Genomic DNA, 24,923 nt, shown 5'->3' with positions numbered 1-24,923 from the left:
ACATGCTTGTTATCCACAAAAAGCATAAATATCATCATATTGTCCATTAACTTCAGCTCAAAGTTAAGGACTGTCCAATAGGAATGTGCCTCAGCTCTTTTCCTATTGGACAGGTTGGACTTCGGGCTTAAGTTATCTGGCTAAAGAAAGAATTCCTGCTTTGTGAAATTAAATCTACTCCTGGACGATGCATTCTAAAAGGTGATTATCCATTGAGAGGAAAATGTAGGACTTCAAGGCTTAATCCCTGTTTTCAATCCTATATGTATCTCAGTTTCTATTGTGTCTCATTTGGTATATTAAAACAATAAAAACTTCTCAACTTACCAACTGAAGCCTGTCCACTGGCCCAGCTAACGAGGAGCTTCTGAGTAAAGTGAGAAGCAGGAGGATCAGCAGTACTCCTTTCATCGTGCCTGGTCTTCTTCCTTCTGTCAGAACGTTAATGTTAGAGCTGCTGTGTCTGGGTTCGTTTCATAAAAACACCTGCTGGAGGCAGGGCGGGACGCTGCTGTTTATGTCACTCCTGCGTCACTCGGTCTCGTAGGCCAGTCCGTGGGATGAATAAGCGGCGTACCATTTAGATCGACAACCACACATCTAAACATGTTTGTCTCACCAAAAAAATCAGTGCAGCAGGCCATGTGTGTTCGTTAAAAAAGAACATGATTTATTTAAAACATTTCCGTAACATGAATAAGTCCCACACAAGAGAGATCAGTCACCAGTTTTGAGATCCTTCAGTTTAAACAGAAGTTAGAGTCACCAGGGTGGCTGTCTGGGTCCGGCCCTGTCTGACCTCTCCCATCTCAAACGGAGGTAGCTAAAGATTATCTGACAGATGGGAAATAAACTAGAAAGAGATTCAATGGTCCACATAAGATCTTCTGTTTATATATTACACATCTATAAACTTGATTTTCAATTTTGAGACAGTAATTATCAAACTATTATGTGCAATGCTGTAAAAAGAGCAGGAAGAAAAAACATACAACTAAAAATAAATAAAAATTCTGTGGTTCAGAAATCCCAAAAAAAATTATAAGTAGTAAAAAAATACTGCACCATGACTGAAGATTACAATACATACTGTATATTATACAAAATCCATCGTAAAACAAGATCAGCAGAAGAACGGAGCAAATGGCCAAAAAGGAAAAGGAAGAAAACATCATCCGTAATCAAAAATTCACAGTCAGTAATCCCATATTAAGATCTGTTACTTTGCAATCACACAAAAGCAACCGGCTGAGACTAATTTACAAAAGCCTGTTCGCTAGCTGATATTTCCACACATGCACCCCAACCCTGATTCTGCAACTGCACACGAAGGACAGATTCCACCTCCCACCACAACACGAAATGATGCCACTGCACAATGAAATCACACTGCTAATGCTGGTCATTATAACTACACACATAATTTGGTCTCGATCTCCATCCATACGCCCAATAAAGAAAGATGCAGACAGCTATCTGTGAGGTAAGTCAGCCACTGCTATCAATCATAACCGTTTCACCTCACTAGGTGGCACTAGGGTGTCTCCTATCTAGAAACTGCAAGGTCTTTAGGGTAAGAACCCAAAGCTGGTGAGCAGCTGGTACAAAATTGTCAAAATTGAGCAGTGCATTAGACCTAACAGTTTCATCCTTCTTAAAAGAGTTCAGAGAATTTCAAGTTAGACAAGTGTTAGAACTGTATCCAAAAGTAGTCCCATATGATGGTGGGGTGAGCCATGGCACATCTAAATGGATGTTCTCCGCAGTTACGTTGCAGTTCGGTTGTTCTGCAAGTGTTCATCATTGCTGTTGCGTTTGTCGAAACGTTCAGTACAGATTCAGTACAATATCCCAAACTGAGTATTAAGTATGCTTTCAACATGTTACAAAAGCACAAAAGAAACGGTCACAAATAAAAAAAAAAGAGCTTGTGTTATCCCTACAAATCGTATCTATATGATTATGTTCTCCCAAGTAGTACACATTTGCTTGACATAAACCTTCAGTGGTTAACTTGTACCTTCTTGTAAATCTTAGCGATATAATAAGCTTCCAGTTCACAAGTGTCAATGTTTATCCCAAGCAAATGCCTCTTATTTCTTCCCTTATATCTCGCTCTAACGTTCACACACAAAACACAGACATTCACCTGAATGGGCACACACATACAACAGCACACACAAACAAAAATAAAGTGGTCCACATCCTATCCTTATTCTGAATACCCTTGGCTGAAGAGCTCCAGTACAAATGCTTTCACAAGTGCCGGTCACGCCTTAGGTATGTCTTTTTTTTTTCTATATCTAGTCTATCAAACGTGCTTCCTGTTCTTCTGTTCTGGCTGGCTCTCCTTTCTTCAGGATCAAGAGTGCAGCCTCGACTACAGGACCACACAGTCTGACACATACTAGCAGCTTTTGACAGCACCCACACCTCAAAGGAAAGTATTGGTCATTGAGAGAGGTTAAAAAAAAATTCAAACGTTTGCTCTGTATATTTCAAGGCTTCCTGCAACTATGGCGCCAAAAGCGTGGGGCCTCAGATGCAAACGCATGGACCCAGGGCAAGACATCATGATCACAAATGCATTTCACCCTTTAGCAAAAACATAAAAAGGGATACAAAATTAGATTTTTTTTTCAAGTTAAGAGGCAGTCCTAGGCTGGCTGAAGGGGTATACACCCGACCCCCACCCCGCCTTCATGGCAGACCATGGGTGCCATAAATGTCCAACGGTTGGTCTCCGGGTCATACATTTCGACAGAGTTGAGGTTGGACTGTCCATCGTATCCTCCCACGGCATAGAGATGGCCGCAGTTGGCCACCAGGGAGACGCGGCTGCGACGCGTGTTCATAGGCACTAGGTGGCTCCACTGATCAGCCACAGAGCTGTAAACTTCGGCACCACTCAGGAAGCCAGAGCCGTCATAGCCTCCAGCGATGTACAGCTGACTGCCCAGAGCTGCAGCGCCATGCCGACAGCGCTTGTTCATCATGGGAGCCACTGGGTGCCAGAGGGCAGTGTGCTGGTTATAGTACTCCACCTAGTGGATGGAAAAAGTGAATGAAACTTGAAAGTTGTAGAGGTGAGCACTGAGCAGTTATCTCAGATAGACTTGTTTATGTGGTTCCTGACACTGAATGACAAACTGTTATTTGACAACGTTGCACTGCTAAAAACATCATTAAGCTTGAATTCTGCCCAAACATTCCACATGTTTTTAGGTAAGCGTGCCCAATCCTGATCCTGAGGATCTACCACCCTGGAGAGTTCAGATTCAACACATCTGGTTCTAATTCAGATGTCCCTAAAGGCCTTCATTACCTGGATCAGGTGTGTTATATTAGGGTTGGAGCTAAACTGCAGGGTGGAGGATCACAAGAACCTGTTTTTTTAAACTGGAGTAACTTAATGAAGTTAATAAAGGCATATTAAGAAGTGTTTAAATACTCCTAAATCTTTCAACTACATTTAAAGCTACAGTTTGGTGAAGTAAAATTAAAAGTACACCATTTACCCCTCATCCCAAATGTAGTCATCCCAAATGTAGTTGATTAGTTGGAGCTACATGGCCCATGTAGCCACTAAAAAACGGATTCTCATAACCCTCCAGTTAATGTTGTGCAAACTGCATGCCTAAATCATCACACACATGCCTCAAACTGTTAGATATATTAGGATTAAAGTGGATTTCATACGAGATTAGGTAATGATCTGAGACTGCAGGGGGAGAATGGCTAAATGATCTATGTTGACACAAAAGGTCAAAAATTAAGGTGTGCAATAACGAATGGGCTTCATTATATTTTGAGTTAAAACAACAGCCTAAGAAAGATATAAATGCCTTACTTAGTGGATCCTGTAATTTGTCAAAATGGTCATTAAAATCTTTGTCCATTATTACTTTATTTAAAAACATTAACATTAAAGTCAGCAAATTCCTATAAGAACTCAGAATAGGGCCCTGGTGGCCTGTAGATTTTGATCAGTGAAAATGAATGCATATTTGTAGGTCAATCAGTTATATTAACAAAAAGAATTTTAAAAGAACAAAACTACACACTTAAAAAAGATGGTTCTTCAAGGGTTCTTTAGCTAAGAAAATGGTTCTATATAGAATGATGAACACTCAAATAACGCTTGATTAAAGGGTTGCATGATTGAAGGGTTCTTTGCATTGATAGAGAATGTGCAGTATATGGTTCTATACAGCACCCAAAAGGGTTTTTTCCTTTGTTACAAGCTTGACAATGTAACAACAGAAGAACACTTTTTGGTGCTGTATAGAGCCCTTTTCAAAAAGGTTCTTTATAAAACCATCTACAACACATTCTCTGTCACTTTGAAGAAACATTTAATGATGCAAAGGACCCTTCAATCATACAGGGCTCTTTGAGTGTTCATGGTTCTACATAGAACCATTTTTTCTTTACTTAAGAACACTTGAAGAACTACCATTTTTAAGAGAGCTTTCTAATTAATGCCTAAAGCATCTGTATGAATGCCAAACCCCCCCATACGTCCTCATTTAACTGAGGACTGCGTACCTAATTGTAGCCTGTGGCTTTATTTAGAGCAATTTCGATTTATTTACAACAATGGCATTATATGCAAGGGATCTTACGTTCAGCAGTCCCACTTAGATCAAAGGTGCTGTCACTGCAAACTGGTAGTTTGATATTAATTCTAATGCTAGACTAGACTTTCTGAGGTTTTCTGTAATTTTGTTTGTTTAACTGTGCAAAGCGAGACACTACCCATTCACCCCTCTGTGAGGACTCTGCTGCTAGAGTCAAGGGCATGTTAACTTTCGCTGAGGCACCCAGACCTTTGAACAGCGAGTCTGAGCCCTGCTTGCTAGCCCTACTCTTTTCTAATGTCTGGACACGCTCCACTAACTGTATAATCTTCTCTGTCAAGTAAGAGACTCATTTACACTTAGCACAAAGGAAGTTACTGTCACTAGTGACAGAGAAAGAGGAATAGCTAAGCAAAAGAAAACCTCATGATCTGCTATACTGATACTGATAAGCTGCTTGATCAGCTGATTTAAGTTAAATGTGTTGGAGACAAATTGGTGATAAATTAGGCACAGAGTTCAAACACTGCTAAGCTTCCATTACCTGTTAGCTACATTAGCCTCATAGCTCCAGTGCAAAACTAAAGACCTAAACTTAACACAACAAACATGTCTTGGCTGATTGCTACATTTGGAAAAAGGGGAAACTATAATGCCATTTTACTCTTTTAAAACTTAAAAGTCCTCTCTAACAACATTTGCATAATAACTGTGAAGAAAGAACCATCTTTAGAAATCTGCTTTATTGATGAGGCCTCTCACTCACCGTGTTAAAAATCTGTAGACCATCATGTCCACCCGAAACGAATATCCTTCCTTCAAATACTGTCACACCTGCTGCACTTCGACTCGCACTCATCTCTGTTACTATTGTCCATCTGGCCAGAGAGATCACATACATATGCAGAAGGTCAAATTACATTTCAGTGTTGTGACAGTTTACCACAATTATCAATAAAGTTAGCTTTGCAGTCGGCTATCAAAAATAACAATATGGTCATAATTTAAAAGGCATAATATGTTAAGAAAACTTAACCTACCTGTCAGTTTCTGGAGAATAGCACTCTACTGAACTAAGCGAAGACTTGCCATCGTAACCACCACAAACATATATGTGTCCATCAACTACGACTGTTCCCATTGCACTTCAGGGAGAGAAAGGGGAAAGCACACTTTCAGCAATTCATGTTTAACATCTAAACATTTTTATTCTATAACTCTGTAACAGTGATTCGGCTAAATCCTATGACGCAGTGCTTTTATGTGCAGCAACAATTGCAGTATTTATCTCAATCACACCTCATGCATCACCTTCATGAAAACAAGTTACAGATTTTACATGCCTCTATTTAATTCTTCCTCAATAGATGCCTTGCAGAGGGCCAACAGTTTAAAGCGGGGAGCATATTACACCCATACTGCCGCCAGACAACCCAATGACCATTCACCTTCACTGCTGAATACTGTGTTTACCCACAAGTATCTTAAAGAGCCCACATCCTGCATTTTTCTTGTATTTATTCTTTTTCTCTTGAGGACCACTTATGTTTGTATGGCTTTTATGCATCAGAAATGTATCTGTTTTTAAATGATAGCTTTTGAACCACTCTTTGTTCCTTAGAATTAAATAGGCCTTTTTTGTTACTGTGCCTTAAAGACTGATAGGAGATAAATGAGCTCTGTTCTGACTGGCTGTCCTGTATGGGGCCTCATTCAAAAAGCACTCAGAGCTGAAACTCTGCCTAAAACTTCAGTATGTGTGGACGGAGCTAAACTGCTATAGACTCAATAGGTTGATTGATGTAAATGAGTTGGGTCTAATGACATCACAGTAACAATGAATTTAAAATGGGCTGTTTTCGCAGCATGGCTTTCATATCTGGACTGTATAGACTGGGGAGTAAACAGTACATTTTAAAATTTTGACAATGTTTACATATTAATTCAAACTCCTTTGCGAGGGATATTTGGTTTTCAATGAAATGATGAAATGAAGCACAAATTCTGGACGCCCAGACCCTAAACAAGTAATCCTACAAACACATCAACAACCACAGTTTGAAAATTGCTTACATTGGAAAAGATTTCACAGGTGTAGCAACAGTGTGTACAACTGAAGTTAAACACAAGCAGTCTCACCTGCGCTGGCTATTCATGCTGGCTACCTTAGTCCATGTGTCTGTTTCTGGGTTGTAGACTTCAACTGTGCTGAGCCGAGATGTGCCGTCGTAACCTCCAATGGCATAAAGCAGTCCATTTACCACAGCCACGCCCACTCGACTCCGCGCCGTGCTCATGGGCTGACAGCGTTCCCAGCAGTTACCAATAGGGTCAAACACTTCCACAACATTTAAAGAGTCGCCTGGACATGACATATGTGAGTCAGAGAAAGCTTTTCATGACTCAAGTTTGAAAACACATTATCGAAACTGGAAAGGATTAAATGTTCTAAGGAGATTTTCTATGAATCATAAGATATATGCCTAGTAAAAGCTCTGCAGCCTCTGGTTATGAAATATACTCAACACAGACACATTAAATGGGAATTCCACAGATTTTTTACAATTTCTGTACATTCAATCATTAAGATGTAAACAATGTCATTCAGAGCGATTTGGTGTGAAATGGTTCACTGTAGAAAACTTACTGACTCTGATTTCTTTACAGTAGTGGTAATAGGAACCAGAGGTCACAATGTCTTGAACACAAATGTAGCCATTTTATTTATTATCCAAAACAATCAGAACCTACAGACATCTTCTGATTTCTTTATGGAAAGTTAATGATGCTAAAAGGTGGTAAATCTGAAACAAATGTTTTCATTGAGTACTTTTTTGATTTGACATGTACCTCCCTGCGATGAACTGGCGATCTGTCCAGGGTGTTTCCTGCCTTCCTTCCAATGACCTCTGGGATAGGCTCCAGTTACCCAGAAGGATAATCAGCTTAGAAAATGTATGTGTGTGTGTGTGTGTGTGTGTGTGTACCTCTCCATTATGAATGGCTTTTAAAAAAAATACATTGTAGGCCAAAACCTTCTCAAAACTATCAGGCATCAAGCGGCGTATGTAATACTTCAGGTAATAACTTTCTCTGAGAGACAATGCTTCAGAAGCCTGGTTCCTATCACCACCATTGCAAATAATTCTGACTCTGTAATTTGCTCTAGAATGGTGCGTTTCACATCAAACCACTCTGAATGAATTTTATTTAAATCTTATAGACTTAATTATGCAGAAATGTTTAGTAATTCAGTAAAACACCCCTTAAAATAACCATGCATGTACAAAGCTTTTGCTACAATGCAATAAGGTGATTCAACATTTAAACTCTTTTGTAGGCTTAAGCTTAGGCCTGGGAAACCAGATGGATATGATGCTTCATCAGTACAAAGAAATGCAGAGATTATGTAGCAGGAGAAGCATAGAGGAAGTGGAAGAACCTGCACTGTTGAGGCCTCCGACAGCATAGATTAAACCCGCGATGGACGTGCAGCATCTTTGCCGTGTCTTGAAGGCAGGCAGGTGTGGCCGCCGCTCTGGCATTAGATGGTAATCCTTTGCCTCGTCTACTAGATCCCTGTTTGAAGAGAAACATAAGACAAATTTTATCTACATGCAACATGTTCCACATACTGAAGAAAAGGCTACTCCAGTGTTCCCAATTCTGGACAAAAACTGTATGTTACTCATATTCATAAGTGACTCAACACCAAAAAACACAAGGTGAGAGAAAGTTCTAGTGGTCTCTTCATTGTAAGTACACAGAGACAGACCTGCATTTGTGGCAGCAGCGCACGAGCTCGTCCTGCTGGACTCGGTCAGCCAGGAACTGTGGTCGGCACAGGGGCAGTCTAGTCTTTGATAGCAGCTCTGGCAGGCAGGTCTCTCGCTCCTCCCTCTGATGTCGCACCCACGCGAGGACGGCCTCAAAAACCTGCGGATAACAAATATGCACAGCCATGTAAGACAGAGGGTTCACTTGGTCACGTGAAAGGATGGTGGGAATCTCTAGGCACCTAATAATTTGAATCTATTTCAATTAAGGATGTCAAGATGCAATTATAAAACGATTCTCAACGCATTTCTATTTTTGATTTCTATAGACTACATTATGATTACATTAACAAGTCCTGTTGGCTTAGATTTACTTTCCATTTTATTTTTAGCAAAAGTTTATTTTTAACATTAACCGATTTAATTAAAATCTTTCATTTAAATTACACGTTACATACTATAAAATCTGACAAACTAAACATTTTTTCAACTTTTTTCAACTCTCGTTCTTCAATTAAAGCCCACAAAAGTAACTTGCATGCTAATAGCGCCCCTCTGCTGGAGACTGTGACATTAGTACTTCACGTTTTAATAAGAATTCAGCTATCATGAGATATTATATAAAGCATAACTCTGAATGTTACTGGAGGTTAGGTATTTTTAGATATTGCTTTCAACAACCTGAGCATTTTGGGAGCAACAATCAAACCGTAATTTTTGAAAAGTCGAGCATTCTGGAAATTCATTTTATTAAAACTTTATTTCTGATGTTATTCAGCTTTCTCAGTCATTGTAGAATCTTCTACAGCTCTATTTGTCGTTCTAGGTACATCTAAAACATCAAGTTTACAGCTTCCTTCTAATTATCTGCAACATGTGAAAATATAGCAGCATAGATCCATACAAAAATAAAAAAGGGAACTCACAATACAGTTTCGAAAGAACTGGCTGCTTTTATCTTTTAGAATAGATTTTAAAGTTCTGTTACTAGTTTTTAAAGCTCTAAACGACTATAAAGCACCTGCGTACTTCACAGAATGTCTGTCTGTTCCAACACATGATCTTAGATCTACAGGTAGTGACCTTCTGCAAATACCTTCTGTAAAATACAGAAACATGGACAGGCCTCTTTCTGTTATTATGCTTCTAAACTCCACCTTTTATTAGACAGTGGAGCTGGGAAATATGGCAAAAATGTAAAATCATGATACTTTAAGACATTTTCATGATACACGATATGTTGCAATATACATTTTTTTGACATCTGCTAAGTTATAACAGACAAAGTAGTGCTACATTTAAAAATACTGTCAAAAATTCTGAATACAGTAATTTATATATTAACATTTCATATATTGTACTACAGGTAATCAACAAAACAGGACTACTTGTGCTCTCTTTGTGACCAAACATGCAATGAAGTGTTTTGCCATTACTTTTGTGGAAGATATCCACAATATGCTCAAAAAAATCATATTGGCACACATTGTAATTGATTACGATAACGATAAACATTGTCATACTGCCCAGGCCTATTAGACAGTCAAGCTCGGTACACACTTTTATGAACCATTTATAAACCCTATAATTCAGTTTTTAATTCAATTTTGATCTCTCTTTGATGTGAATTTGATGTGTGTCACTGCATTTAAAATTAATACTTTTAATGTTCATTTATTTATTTTTCCTCATATTTGATACCGAACAGAAATTATAACAGAAGAACTCAACTTTAATTTCCTCTATTACTGTTAAACTATCATCTGTCTGAAAAGCACTTTGAGCTGCCACCAGTATGACAAGTGCTCTGCAAATAAATTTGTTATTAAATAAATAAAGCTATTAAGTTGCCTAGGACTATGATATTTCAAACATTTTTCTGACAAAAACCTGGTTTAATTTTATTAAAAACACTGATTCCAAATTTTTGTCTGATACTACATAGTGCTCAAGACTGACCACATCATAAAGGACCATTTGAGCAAGAGAAAGATGTTTTCAAACAGGCAGCAGGGCAGACAATACTAATACTGCTGTTTAAGCAATAAGGTGTATTCTATTACAAACACACAGGCAACAAACATCTATTTACTAGCACTATTTACTGTGTATGTGTGTTCAACATAGATATATTTAACATTGTTTAAATGTCCAAAATGCTGACAGACCTGTTCCTCAGCCTTGACATTGAGCTCATCACAGCCCACCAGCTCCAGCACCTCCTCCGGCCGTAAGCCCAGAAACTCCTCCGATACAGACACCTCCACAAAGTGCTGGTGCACAAAGCTGTTGGCTGCATCATACAGGCCTGTGCACATCATGGTCTCTGCAAATTGGCGCACACCCAGGCAGTTCTTTGGATGCAACCTGGAATCGCAGCAGAAGAAACAGATACATTTGTAAGAGAATGTGACTGAGACGATGCATGTGCTGCCAGTGCTGTGTTTGAAAGTAGCTTTGGCTGTGTAGGTGGAAGAGCGAGTACCTCTCTTGAAGGAAAGTGCAGCAGGCGTCCTTGACATTCTGCAGCTGCAGAAAACTGGCTCCGATCAGGAGTGCCTGAACGTTCTGCTGGTCTATGGCTATGTGTCCATTATATGCAAAATTTATGAGAGCTTCAAGTGCACTTTAAGGGGACATAAAGCAAACAGCAGAACTGACAGGTCAGCATAAGCATATCAATACAGTGCATTTTTAAGCAGGTCTTGACCAGAACTTGACTGTTAAAGTGACTGGTCAAAAATGAGTAAGGCTATCATCTTGAAGCCTTATTTTTTGTCTGTACTTTTATCCATTTTAATTAATAACACTGTCATACAGTGTCAGCAGTGGTGAGTATCTACCAACAGTGGACCAAGGAGGAGGACAAATCAGCAACGACAAGGTGCTCAAGGCTGATCTTAATTTCGATACCAATTCCTGAACAATAATTTTTTCAATACTGACCAAAAGAGGGTGTGGCTTAACCCAGAAATGAGTGTGAGGTGCAACTGTAACACATTACAGACAAGCCAGCATTGACATTAATAACATACAAACGGAATGCAATTTAGAAAGCCAATCAACAGCCTAGCAAACAAGCATGCCTATTGGCTCAAGGATGCTAAGACCAACAACTAAGGTACTGAAATTCGGTACTGAATGAGACGGAATATTTTGATACTCCGTTATATTAAAGTAATTTGGTCGGTACCATAAAGCAGCTTTAGGCAACATACAAAATAAAGAATATACTGTTAGAATGTATTGTAAGCTTTAAATGTCAGTGTTCAAGCTAAACCAAGAGTGTGACAGTAAAAGTAAACCACCGTTAGCTTGGCGCCAGGTGGACAAAAAAGGCTACTTAAAAGTTTGTACATTTAACATTAAAATAAACCCACATGTTCATGACTATATGACAAAAAGTAAAGAAGTTTGTGAAAAAAACTGAGTATTCCAGGTATCATTTCATGTTAGTTTGTTACCAGAGCACTTTCGAAGTTTTTGTGCATCCGTGTTTACTCATGACAATTTTAAATATTTTCTCATAACTTTCTTACAGCGTTCAAATACTGCTTGTTTGAAAATGTGGGAGCTTGAACAGAAGCAACAGTTAAATTGCTCATTCCTAGTAATTCCTAACTTTGCTACTTGCACTGCCACTAAGATATTAGGCTATTCTCTCTGCGTGTGCACAAGGTATTAGCACTAGTATTGCTAACAATAATTTCTGAACAGTAGCCAAGCCTTGTGGTTAAGAGACACAAATAAAACAAGTCCTAGACTGAAAACAGATTTGCAACAGTGAATCCTCAGGGCTTAAAAATGGTTTAGATAATCGAGCCTTATTAGCTTTAAGATGGTTACCTGGGATCCATGCCTTGCATGACGATTTCATCTTGTTTGCACTCTACCATGTCGTTGGTGAACATGGCGTGAAAGTAAGGAATGGAAGCAGCCAGAACTATCCGGTGGGCACTAAACTTGTGCTCTCCCACCTACAACACACACACACACACACACACAAACACACACACACACAGCAGAATAAGCATTTCTCAAACCAAGAAATACCACTGCTAGTAAAGATATGAAGGATTTACATTAACAATAACTAAAAAACACTAAACAGAAATCAGTTGTAAACCAAGCTCAATGACCCTGGTTCTGTGTAGAGCAAAATAATTAAATGAAATAAACCTATTTTTAGAAATCAAAAGTGTGCTGTCAGCAGGCCTGTTCTAATATATCTGCATTTCCAAAACACAATTCGAAATCCAGCACAGCTATTTATAGCTTACAGAATCACTCGTAGAAAGAGCGCTCTGGGATAAACACATTTTAAAGCAGAGGTGCCCAAAATGTTTGTGCAGGTGGTCCAAGGGCCAAAAAGGCAGAACAGTATACAACTGAAGAAATTTGATAACAATTTATATTAGATTTTGTTCTTAACATATTCAAATACAAGTTGTATATTGTTGCTGTCCAAAAAAAGTATCCAAAAAAGTATCCATTTATTTAGATTTTTATTTTTCTACATCATTTGAACACAGCAATTTCCCTTTACATTTCATGAACAGTTTCATGATGATTGGGCCAATAGAAATGCTCCAAAACAGCTTAAAATAAAATCTCTTTACATTAAGTTACATGCAAAGTGAAGAACATTTTGTCCTCTCCTGCAAAGTTACCATTTTGTTGACACTTGTTTTTCTTTGGACAGTGATGATACAGTATAAGAATATGTTTTCTCTTTGGGTGAGGAGGGTGGGGTTAGTGTAACCTTCTGGTGGGTTCAATGTCCTCACGAGCCACACATTGAGCAGCCTTGCTTTATAACATTTGCAGCTGACTGAAGAACTTAATTCCATGTTTTGTTTTTTTTTCAAAACATCTGCACAATGTAATCGTTAAGATGTAAACAAAGTCATTCAGAGTAGTTTGGTGTGAAATGCTCCGCACTAGAGAAACTTACTGAGTCAGAATTGTTCACAGTGGTCGTGATAGCAAACAAACGTCAGAAGTGTTTAATGCCTCTAAAAGCTCCCTCACAGAAAGTTATTATACAGAATGGTTTCCTGAATGCATTACTTGAGGTACTTGCAGGGCATTGTACACCAAAATAGTCCTTAAATAATTATTTATTTAACACTGTTTTACCATTATAAGCATTACATAAAACCTCAGAATACATGTGTAGGTTCACTAGATGTTTTGGATGGTAAATAAAATTTGGCTATATTTGTTTTGTATACTTTGTGACCCCCTGGTTCCTATCACCACTGTAAAGAAATCAGAGCCAGTATGTTTCTGTACAAAGCACTTTGAATGACTTTGTTTACATCTCAGCTATTCAATTATACATTATTTGAAAATTGGTGGAATTCCCCTTTAAACACCAAGTTCTAATCCCTCATAGCATCCATTTAATACATTTTACTCCTATGTGATATCAATTAACCCTCATTTAAACCTCTCCTGGATGGAGCCTATCTAGGACAGGTTTAGTGCATTGACTGAGTGGAATATGACATTGTGTCATACAGCCTGTTAGCTGAAGGAATAGCCCTTTCAATTCAAACTATATGTCAGTTCAAACAATAACGGCCATTCAAACAGCATGTCTACAATTCCTGGTATGTGCCTTGAAAGTCTGCTGATGGTCAGAGATGAAATATGACCAATAAATGTGAGTCAAAGAACGAAAGCCTTTTTCCTTCATAAAACAGAATCATAAACAGAATGCTGCAGAGAGCTGTCAGACAGGAGGAAGCACACAGGCCCTGACAAAAACACCTTTTTGACCAGTAATGCCATTGATATCAGTGATTTGCATCTGCCTATCACCTGTTGCACAGGTGTGTGGGGGAAGCTTAGTTTTAGTCACCGGAGCAGCGGGGACAAGCACGTAGTGTGCCGGTCAAGTGAGACATGGAATGAATCACCCACCCGCTCAGGCCACAAAAGAGGCTTTTGATGGAACACTACAGACACAGGTGTTGGAGACAAGAACGGAGAGAAGAGGGCAGCTTTAAGGGCGTAATCTGACATTAGTCAGAATGCTGCTTAGCATGGGAACAAACAGCGATAGTTCTGTCGAGGCATGGGGATATGAGCGAATCTGAACAAACTGGGCAATTAAAAGCATGGATGCGCGTGCGTCTGCTTTTACATAGCCAAATAATCAGTGGTTGGCATGAACAAATGACTGACTATTCAGTGTGCGCCAGCGAGCACAAAAAATAAACAAGTATCTCAAAGCCGAGGTTCGCCCATTTTCTGTCATTTTAAATATCAGTCAGTAGATGGTGGCGAAGATATTTTTGGAGCTGTATTTTTGCTTCATAAGACAAACAAGTCAGTACATTGGGGCAATCCTAGACTTTACCACAATCACACACACTTACAGTAAAAACATGCAGAAGAAAAGGAAGTATGAGGCTGCATGGCACCATCGAGTGAGGTAGCTGGAAATGAACTACATATAATTTACAGAAACGACATACTGAAGTAATTCGGTCGGTATCACACAAGTATGACACCCAGCCCTATTTGTGATATTAAGCATTGAAAAACAAATTCTGAAAGTGTTCTTGTAATTTCTCAGGTTGAGATTATGCTTAAACACAGACTAAAAGGTTTTTCAATGGTGAATCATTGTTGATATTACCATTTACCCTCTGGCTAGAAGTCAAATGGCTCCCTACTCCCTTTAAAGTGCACTAGGTTATGAAATGATGAATTTCACACATAAATAAGTGCACTTAAAGTCTTTTAGAGAGCCAACTGGGATTCACCCCATGACTTCACCCATGTTGTGGAAAGCAGTTCATGAAACAGTATCACTGTGTTGCTCCTCTAATATCTGGACAGAACATTACTGTTGTTCAAAAAATGAGGAATAAGACTGATATTTGACTGAAAACTTGATTTTACAATGGGTTTAATCACAATAACACTGGAAAAGGTGGAGAGTGACATTTCTGGTCAACACTCAGCACGACCTGACAGCACAGGAGAGAAACCGGTGAAGAGCTCTAGTCCGTCAGAAACATCTTGCCAGAACTAAAGTAAGGCGATAAAGTCCACATCTGATCTTGAATGTTATATTAAACACACAAAGCCACCCAAATGCTATCAAATAGGTTAACGTTACTAGAGGACAGTGTTACTAGCTGTGGATGCTAACACAGGTCGGTTTAGTGCACAGCAGGGTGAGTAACGTTCAACTGACCCTAAACATGCTGAATGTCGCACAAGTGAGCGTTTGTCATCGTCGTTTTTAGCGCTGTACATTTCGAAGGTGTGGACGTACACCGCTGACAGGGATTTTAGCCCACCAGCTGTCCCTTCACTCCGGTCTTTCCCATGCTGACTGACCACCGCAGCTCTGCTAGCTTAGCCTAGCTTAGCCTAGCCGGTAGGTCGGCGAGCGGCTATTAAAGCGTTACCAGACAAATCACCGGTACCTTCAGCGTGACATCGCAGAGTTTCCCCTGTCGCCGGATCTCCTCCATGACTGAATATCCACGGGCTGGTAAATCGTGGACGGAAAAATGCATTAAATCCTCCAGCTCCTCGAATATCATGTCACCCATCGTCATTGAAGGGGAAGGGAAAGTTGACTACGACAACGCGAAGAGGAAGACTGAGCTACGCGGGACGCCGTAGAGAGAGTAACAACAACAAAAACCCACCCGGCGAAACTAGAGAGGCTTTTTCCAAATTAAAACAAATTTCGGAATCAGTTTCATTTTATCGCGTCGACGCAAAAGACTCACAGTATCAGTCTTAAACTCTTATAAGTGGAAGCCTTAGGTCTCTGAACTCCTTTGTTACGACACAGCCCCTTTCCGCAGTGCAACAGTGACTCTGGATTAACATTGCAGGGATTAGACTATATTCCTCAGCAGAGGGATTATTAGGAGCTTTTAGAGAAGGTTAAAGGCTTTTCCCCACATCAGCACATCTGAATGTGAAACTGTAACATACACAATGGCCTATATGGAAACATAACAGAGGGAGAGAGAACAGACAAATACAGAAAAACTAAACCCTACCTGTAACGCTTTTTCTGCGAACAAAAGACGTTTCAGAGGCAGGCAAAAGTGATTTTGATCGAACAAGCACATGAACTCCCAAGGTCATTAAGAGGTCGGTTTTGATATCAAATAGATTTTAACTACATTATTCGCATCTGACATTATTTAGGAAGGGTTTAAAGGATGTTGGTCGAGGATTGTCAAGGATTAAAAGGATTGTTTTCAGTATCGGCATATCTGATAATAAACCAATAATCTAGATAGGCCAATGTGGAAGAGTACAAAAAGAGCGAGAAATACTCCTTCAGTCTTTATTTAACTGTTGTTCACTGCAATGATGCTTTTTCTATCATAACAGAAAATAACTAATCCCATTACACAGACCCTGTTTGACCATTTGGACACTTTTTCAAGGTTATACAGTCATATGCAAAACTTTGGGTGCCCCAGTCAAATTAAGCCAAGCTTTGTTGATTTTCTAAGTAAAAATAAATCACATCCTCTACAGAGAACCAACTTCAATATGTCATCTTCCTGCAAATTTTAGTGCACAGTTTAATATAGTACCAACTTTTGTACAGGTTCTACATGTTTTTCCCCAAAATGTTAAATTCAGCAAATAAACAATAACTGCATTAAAACTGCACAGAAGTGTGTTCTCTGTAGAGGATGTGTAACTTACTTTCACTTAGAAAATCAACAATTTGGACAGAGTTGCATAAAGTACTGGAAAATATTTTTAGTTTAGAATTTCCATGTGAATTTGATGCACTGTTGCTAGGGGTGCTAAATTTTGATATAACAAGATTGGACAAATATTAATGGGACATTCTATTAATTGCAAGTAAAAAAGCTGTAACGAGGAAGTGGCTGTCTCCTGACCCTGAATTGTGTGTTGTCATTGCATGCTTTTGAATGTCTGTCCTTGAAAAAATACAATAAAAAAAAGAAAATCAACAGAACACATCATTTGACCAGGGCACCCATTTTTTGCATACAAATGTAACTGAAAGGATTATATGTTACTTTGGTTGAATATTTGTAATGGTTGTAGGCCTGCTTGCAAAAAGGCACCAGATATCCATTTCCCTAACTGATATTCAACTTGCAGAAGGATCTATTATTGTCCTAATGTCCTATCTAACAGGCTAGGAGTTGACCTTACCATCTTTGTTAAACCAAGTGGCCGGCTTTTAAACTGTGTAAAGTACGAAACCAACTAGAAATAATATTTTGTAATGCTTCCTCCCATGGCAGCCCGAGAACATAAGCATTATGTAGCTTTTCTTCAGAGAAAATGAAAGCACTGGTAGATTCTCAGTGTGGGTGCACTAACCTAGACTGCTGTCTGTATGTATGACTTCTTAGACATAGTACACTGAGAACTGCACTATCATCAGAGAATGTAAAGCAACTATTCAGTGACGAATCAAATTTACATAGTTTCCCCCTGACCCCAACTGTAGTCAGTCAGCCAAAACATGCTTGTGCTCGATGTTAGCTTGTTTAGTTTTTGTACTGGAGCAGTAAGGTAACAAGTGACAGAAATGAAATTGAAGCTCGCCAACAAACATTGTGCAAACTGCATGCCTAAATAACCATACACTGGCCTCAATTTAAATTCAGGCTTCAAAACATCTGATGCTACTGTTTTAGCTGTTTTACTGTTTACAGTGTAAAACACCACATGAGGAAGGAGTAAATGGTTTGAGTTAGCTGACACAGTCATTAGTATGCAGTGTGAATAGAGAGCGTTAGTAACACATCCTTGAGAGCCCCTGTATTACTACATTGAATATCAGATAGCTGCAACTCTCTAAATTGCCCAGATACTTTCTCAGTATCTGATTTTAAAGAGTACATCCCCCTGCCCTTCCTGTATTTTTAAAAATAGCACATTAGGGGTGGATCACAAGTATATATGTGTGTGAAGGCAGTGATAAATGGAGGTAGAGAGAGAGAGAGAGAGAGAGAGAGGAAGAGAGTGAGGAGTGAGGGGCCATCAGTATTAGCCATTATAATTATTAGCCCTATACTAAACATGGACAACAGTCAACACTGGTCAAAGAATGCAGAAAATGGCAAACGACTAGCAGGCTCGTGGCAAGACTTTTAGAGTGGGTATGTTTTTATAGTCCTCACTATTTGGTTATGGATTGGGGTGTGGCTACAGATTTAGCACCATGGACTTTTTAGGGTCTTAGAGAGTACAAACCATGATGTTTATCTGTGTATACATATGTATGAAAATATGATGCCCATTCGTATATATTGTTTTGTTGTCCTGATAGTATTTATTTTCATGTGTATTCATAGTTCTGCATATTTATTGTCTAGTGTATTTATTGTATTTTCACACTGTCATGTATCTGCGCTCGGTGTAGTCCTGTGAAATGCTTTCCTCTTTGAAGTTTCATACTGTTTGTGCTTTTTCAAAGGCAGGTTGAGATCTGTCAGCTTGTACCCTTAGCTTGTAATGCCTCTCACTTTAAGCTTTTGAAACCTCAGGCCTTTGTGTGGGCCCACAGTTCAATTTCTCACTCTCATACCTACATAAGATAATAAGCCTGTATGATGTTTTCTTCTGTTGGTTATAGTTTTTAGCTTCTTTTATGTAAAATTAGTCAGATAAACTTTCACTTTTTTGAGGTTTAACCATCTCAACACAAGTCCACATATAGGCTGTAAGTGACCCTCTTAATTCATCTATTTGCACCTCAGACTACATATTTATAGTCTTAATACTTGACTTGCTGGCCTTAAAGGGCCCATGTCCTAATATTTTCTTGTATTTTATTCCTCTAAGTTCTACCAGTGATTGATGTGGTTTTATGTACCCAAAACAATAATCATTCATTTTACATGACCATTTTCCAAGCTCTCTTAATCTTTAGAATTACGCAGGTTGTTTTTGTTAATGTGCCTTTAAGAATGACCTATCATTGCTGTTGTAAGAAAAGCTTTTATCTTCATTTTTGTCATTTTTCTTTTTTTTTCCCGCATAATCAAAATGCCATGATGAACGGCCCAACAGAAATGGTCCAAAACTGCTTGGAATAAAATCTTGTCAATCGTGTGTTTTTCCTTTTTCTGTAAAATTACTATTTTGGAGATAAAAGATTTTGTTCCAGCAGCAACAATATATAAAAAAAACTGTTCTGATTGGCTTCCCAATCTGTTCTGATTCACAAAATCAGTTCAGGCTGAAACATCATTCTTTATCATTTCAGTGTTAAAGGGAGGAGCTAAAGGGCTGAATATGTGGATATTTTAAAATGAGTATTACATTCATGACATCACAAAGGCAATCAATTCAAAGCAGACTGTGTTTTCGCTTTAGTTTCCATACATGGTCTGTATAGACTGAAGAGTGAATGGTATTTTATGGTATTTGAAACTTTTACGGCATTCCCAGCTGGCCACCAACATCAATAGAAGTTAATATCTGGTTGAATGTTGGTCATGACGTCGGCTGACCAAAATTCAATATCAAAACAGCGTCTAATTCCCACGTCATATTGACATAGAATATTGACATGTAGTCATCAGGCATGGTGACCAGAACCCAACGTCTAATTAACGTCATAATCTTAACATCAATTCGACGTGACATTCTAACATTATTAGACATGGATATTTTGTTGGTTTAAAATCGTGGTGTCAGGTAACCAAATTTCAACGTCTTCCAAACACCACATGCCAATGTCATATTGACATAGAATATTGACATGTAGTCATGGTATATTTCTGTTTCTAATGACAGAACTTGGTTGGTTCTATACTACATCAAAGTTTATTTTAAAAAAATAAGCTTTTACCAAACAGGCATCTTTGACTCAAGCATAACACTTATCTAACATGTTGTTCCTTGCGCACTTAATGTATTGCTGCAGTTTTTTCCTGTGACGAATAAAATGAGCTAAGATAAACATTGATGTGTCAGGTTTACATAGACGGCTTGAGTCCAGTTTGAGTCGCTTATCTAGCCATGATCCATTTTCCAGCAGTATTCAGAGAGCAAACAAATAAGTTGCTCAATTAATTTAACACAGATATTACAAATGTATAAATATTGTGTGTTGGTATTAAGGTGGTCAGTTGCTTTGATTTTGGAACGTTAAAAGTGGTTATAATTTGTTATTTTCAATGCAGTATATACAGATTTTTGGGCCAAAATAAAAAAAATCTATATTAACCTATAGGTTCTCCAATCACATTTTTAAGTTTATTGTATTTTTGGAAATAATTATGTGTAACCAGGGAAGCATGGAGGCATGGTGCAAGTGCAAGTTTCTTTAATTTGAATCCAGGTTTGAGGTGGCAAGCATAGCAAAGATCCAAACAAAATAACAAGAAACAAACTTATCCAGAAAATACATGAAACAATAAAACATAATGCACAGCAAGGACATTAAGAAATACACTAAACAGAATAAGATGCAGCTGGGAGTAATAATGAGAGGGCAGGTCTACAGACTAGAGACAGGTGAGACAGATAACCAAGAGGCAGGACAGGGGAGGAGACAGAAACCAAAACAACAACAACAAGAGCACATAGCTAGACACACAAGGGAAGGTAATCCTAAGACTGACACAAACAGAAACAGAGCAAGGATGTTACATTCTGAATCCTACTGAAATATTCTACTTGAATTGTGGTGAAAAAATCTGAGATTGATGTCTTAAATAGTTTCCTAAAGAATCATACACTATATGTCCAAAAGACTGTGGACACCCCTTCTTATTAGTGAATTCAGCTGCAGTAAGTTGCACTCACTGCTGACACAGGAGTTCAAATGCACACACAGCTTGTATATTCTCCACAGAAAAGTGTTGACAATAGAACAGGATGCCAAGGTCACCATGCCTATTGCCAAACGTAGGCTAGAGGGGTATGAAGCCCCCCAGCATTGAGCTGTGGAGCAGTGGAACAGCATTCTCCAGTTATGGAGTTATGGAGGACCAACCAGTACCTTTGGGATGAGTAGCGTTTGTAATCCAGAACTAGTCATCCAACATAAATACCTCCTGCTGCTGAATGCAATCAAATCCTCAAAGCAATGTTCCTGTGTTTAGTGTAAATTCTTCCCTGAAGAGTAGATACAACTGCTGCAGCAATACTCTTGATTTTGGAAGAAACATTGGTTCACATGATTCTGGCCATGTAATGTAGCCATATTGAATTGCGCGGTCAGCGATTTGCCCCTGAATGGTCACTGAAGGACCTTTACCCACACTTTTCATCTGACAGGCCTGTATAGCGCCTAATAGTGAATACGCCTGTTTTATCACACAGATGTTTGCAGGCCTGGAAAGATCATCTCACAAGAAGCTGAAGTACAGGAACAAACCTGACAAATCTGACCATGATGTGTCAGGACATTGCCTGCTTCACCGCTTTAATTAAAGAAATTCACCCCTCAGAAGTTTACTGATGTCTGCAGGTCTTGGAACGTGTTATATTTAATTATGCTCCAAGTAAGAGATTTGTCATTGGTTGTTTGTGCTCTCCAAATAAAGGCTAATTTCATCTTCTCTGGTTACCTCCTCACCTCTGGGGCTATAAAACGGACTGGATCTGCCCCCGCATCACTTTACCTGGAACTACAGCTTCAATCGCCTGACGCTGTGAAGTCTGACAAGCAAGTGAGTATTTCACCAATGTGATGAATTACATGTATCTTCTGTCTAACATAAAATTATGGAGCAAAGTCTCTGTGAGGTATATCACAAAAGATAAGCCCTACATCTCCTCCTATTGGATGGTCTTCGCTTTTGGCTTATTACCCTGCTTTGCAAAATATCCACCTGGTGTTTTAACAACTGAGACAGAAAATTACGTTGTTCTTTTCATACAAAACAAGACAAGCTGACAAAGATGTTGTTTTTCAATGAAACTCCAGTGCCTTTGTTTTTTATTTCAGAGCCATGAGCAGGAACTACATGTCATAGTATGATGAGCTCCACAAGGGTCACTACCTGTGGTCCAACAACAAGGAGTACAAAGCAGTCTTTCAGGTAAATGTTCTTGCTGGCCTCATAACAAATGGGTTTAAAACTTGCCCATCTACCTTCTAACTACTTATATATTGGCTGCTTATCACCGCAAACATTATTTTTCTAAACCTCAAAGCACACCAACCCAGTGTTCCTCAACAAATCCAGATGTTCCATCCCTGTGTGTGATTGTTGGGAAATGTTCTCTATTCCCACTGTTTGAGAATGTTCCTTCATCGGTTTGCACTGTTCTCGAACCTTCTCCATTCATACTGGTTCATTTGGTTTGTCAGTTCTTATTCTTGAATGTTGTAAAGCGAGCTGCCAGCATTAGAATGTGTGTGGAGCATTAGAAGGTGTGTGTTTGAGAATGTTGTGTGAATTCTGGGCTTAATTCTCCTGTCTGCCGGTGTTGCAGGAAGACGGTAACTTCGTCATCTACAGCTGGAAGCCGGTGTGATCATCAGACACAGGTGGAGTGAGGGATGCCTACCGCCTGTGCGTGCAGGACGACTGCAACCTGGTCATGTACAGGAGGGACGACAAGGCTGTGTGGCACACCAACACCCACAGGGCCGACGCCTTCAAGGTGTGCCGCCTGTACTTGCACAACGACGGCACCCTGGTCATCGAGAAGGATGAAGAGGAGGTGTGGAACTCAGCCCTGTCCAGAGGGCAGAAGTGAAAGGACTGATGCTCATTTGGGCAGCTAGTGTGGCTGACTGATCCACATACCCTCTGGCCCTGCTGTGCTGTTGATATTTCCCAATAAAGCTCAAGTAGATTAGGCTGCTTTTGTCCATGTGATGTTTCGTGGTATGTTGTTGCCAAATGAGAATGCAAAGTGATGTATAAGTGCATTGATTACAATCATAAAAACAGCATGGTGGTTTTAAGTCCATTGATTATAATTATAAAAAATAACATAGTATATTAACATGAATGAGAATAACTATGATATATTAGTACATATCATCATCATGTTATTCACTTTTAGATTACTGTGTAATTTGAAAGTTTGCACATACATAAAGGTCATGCTAATCTGTCAAACACTAAGAGGTCATTATTTATTCTGAATCTTGCATATTTCCTTGAAATCACACGCCAGCATGGAGATTCCACATGATACGCTCTGACTAGCGCGTTATAATTATGAAATTATTAACAATAATCATGCTTGAATAAAATCACATATTGATTCTGTGACATATGACACCCATTGTATTACTTTATAAACTCTGAATGCCTTGGTGTTAATCACTTTTATCTCTTCTGCAGAACCTCATGACGCACTAACCACAGCTGGAAGAGATCAAACTTGGTCCTTAAGGCAAACAGTGAAGTATTCAGTATTTCAGTCAGGACTGTGAGCTACACTCTGGTTCAGGTATTATGTAAACCTATTCAATATGTCCTCTCTTTGAAGAATTTTAAATAAAATGAGCAAAATTTGCAACATAACACCATCATCCCAAGTATGTTCGCTATGTTCAGGCCATTTGGCTTTGATGAAGCTTGCACAGATTGTATAAGAGTATAAGAGCATAAGAGTAAATGTGATATTACTAAATTGCGTGTCAGCTAAAGAGAATGTGATAAATGCGTATTTAAAATCAAACCACAGAGTGAGGTCAGTTCTTCATGTCTAACATATAGTGTATCTTACAAAGTGTACAGTCCTCCTCAGTCCTGAGACTACATACTTTAAAAACAAACAGTGTTTTGTTATGAAACATGTTCAATGCTGTATGTTCACTGCATACTAAATAACATAATACATTTTTATTTTATTTCTTTATTTTTTATAGCATTCAGGGTCCAGCATAATCAACGTTTGGACTGAGGCACATGACATTCGAAGAAGGCCTGATGATTTCTGGGAACTAAAAAATGCATGTTTAAAAAAATGCACAAATATGTGTCTGTAATTTTCAGTTAATATTTATTGAACATAATCAACATGTTTGTTGTATTGAACCTCTGCAAGTACTGTAGAAATACTGTTATTTCATTCTGAAATTTTAGCTGAAAACAAATACTTTAAAGTCTTAAAATGATCAATTCAAAAGTATCTGAAAAGAATTTATTTCTCCACAGTATGCAGTCATATGCAAGCTTGAACACCCCCAGTCGAATTCTAAAAGAAAATAACACATCTTTTACATAGAACACACTTAGATATGGCATTTGCTGCTAAGTTTAGAGCATCAAATGTCAATTAATTTGATGAGTTTAACATGTAGTAGTGTTCACTGCTATTAAAAGAGACAGATTTTGCACAAGTCATGCTTTATCTTCCAGCTGTTGCTGGGCACAGCTATGCTGCACATAAGCAGCGTTTCCCTTCTCTAACAGCTCGCTACCCAGCTCATGTCTTACTCACTCTTCTCACACCACTCACGCACACTTCCCCTTGCAATAAATGATATGACCGTATGCTTTTTTTAATGACATACTGAGACATATTCACTTCATTCCTGCCCTGCTGCCATGCCAACTAGCTAGCATTATAATTTTTAACTTTTTTATGATTGTACAACAGCAGG

At 38.8% G+C, this 24,923-nt stretch overlaps 1 protein-coding gene and 1 pseudogene across 1 annotated transcript; one reads left to right on the top strand and one right to left on the bottom strand.

Annotated features, from left to right (window-relative positions):
- Nucleotides 1-647: 647 nt before the first annotated feature.
- klhl18 (kelch-like family member 18) lies at nucleotides 648-16,020 on the bottom strand. Its single transcript, XM_036597149.1, has 10 exons — nucleotides 15,805-16,020; nucleotides 12,203-12,333; nucleotides 10,842-10,982; nucleotides 10,525-10,723; nucleotides 8,356-8,516; nucleotides 8,023-8,159; nucleotides 6,720-6,942; nucleotides 5,621-5,725; nucleotides 5,347-5,458; nucleotides 648-3,044 (listed from the first exon to the last, which is right to left on the bottom strand). The coding sequence occupies exons 1-10, from the start codon at nucleotides 15,937-15,939 to the stop codon at nucleotides 2,658-2,660; spliced, it is 1,731 nt and encodes a 576-aa protein (XP_036453042.1). The 5' UTR covers nucleotides 15,940-16,020; the 3' UTR covers nucleotides 648-2,657.
- Nucleotides 16,021-22,305: 6,285 nt separating this feature from the next.
- LOC118826243 lies at nucleotides 22,306-23,059 on the top strand (annotated as a pseudogene).
- Nucleotides 23,060-24,923: the final 1,864 nt, after the last annotated feature.

The sequence above is a fragment of the Colossoma macropomum genome, unplaced genomic scaffold (genome assembly GCF_904425465.1).
Source record: "Colossoma macropomum unplaced genomic scaffold, Colossoma_macropomum, whole genome shotgun sequence".
Taxonomy (NCBI): Eukaryota; Metazoa; Chordata; class Actinopteri; order Characiformes; family Serrasalmidae; genus Colossoma; species Colossoma macropomum.
The sequence above is the reverse complement of the archived record's forward strand: the minus strand, read 5'-3'. Positions and strand labels throughout refer to the sequence as shown.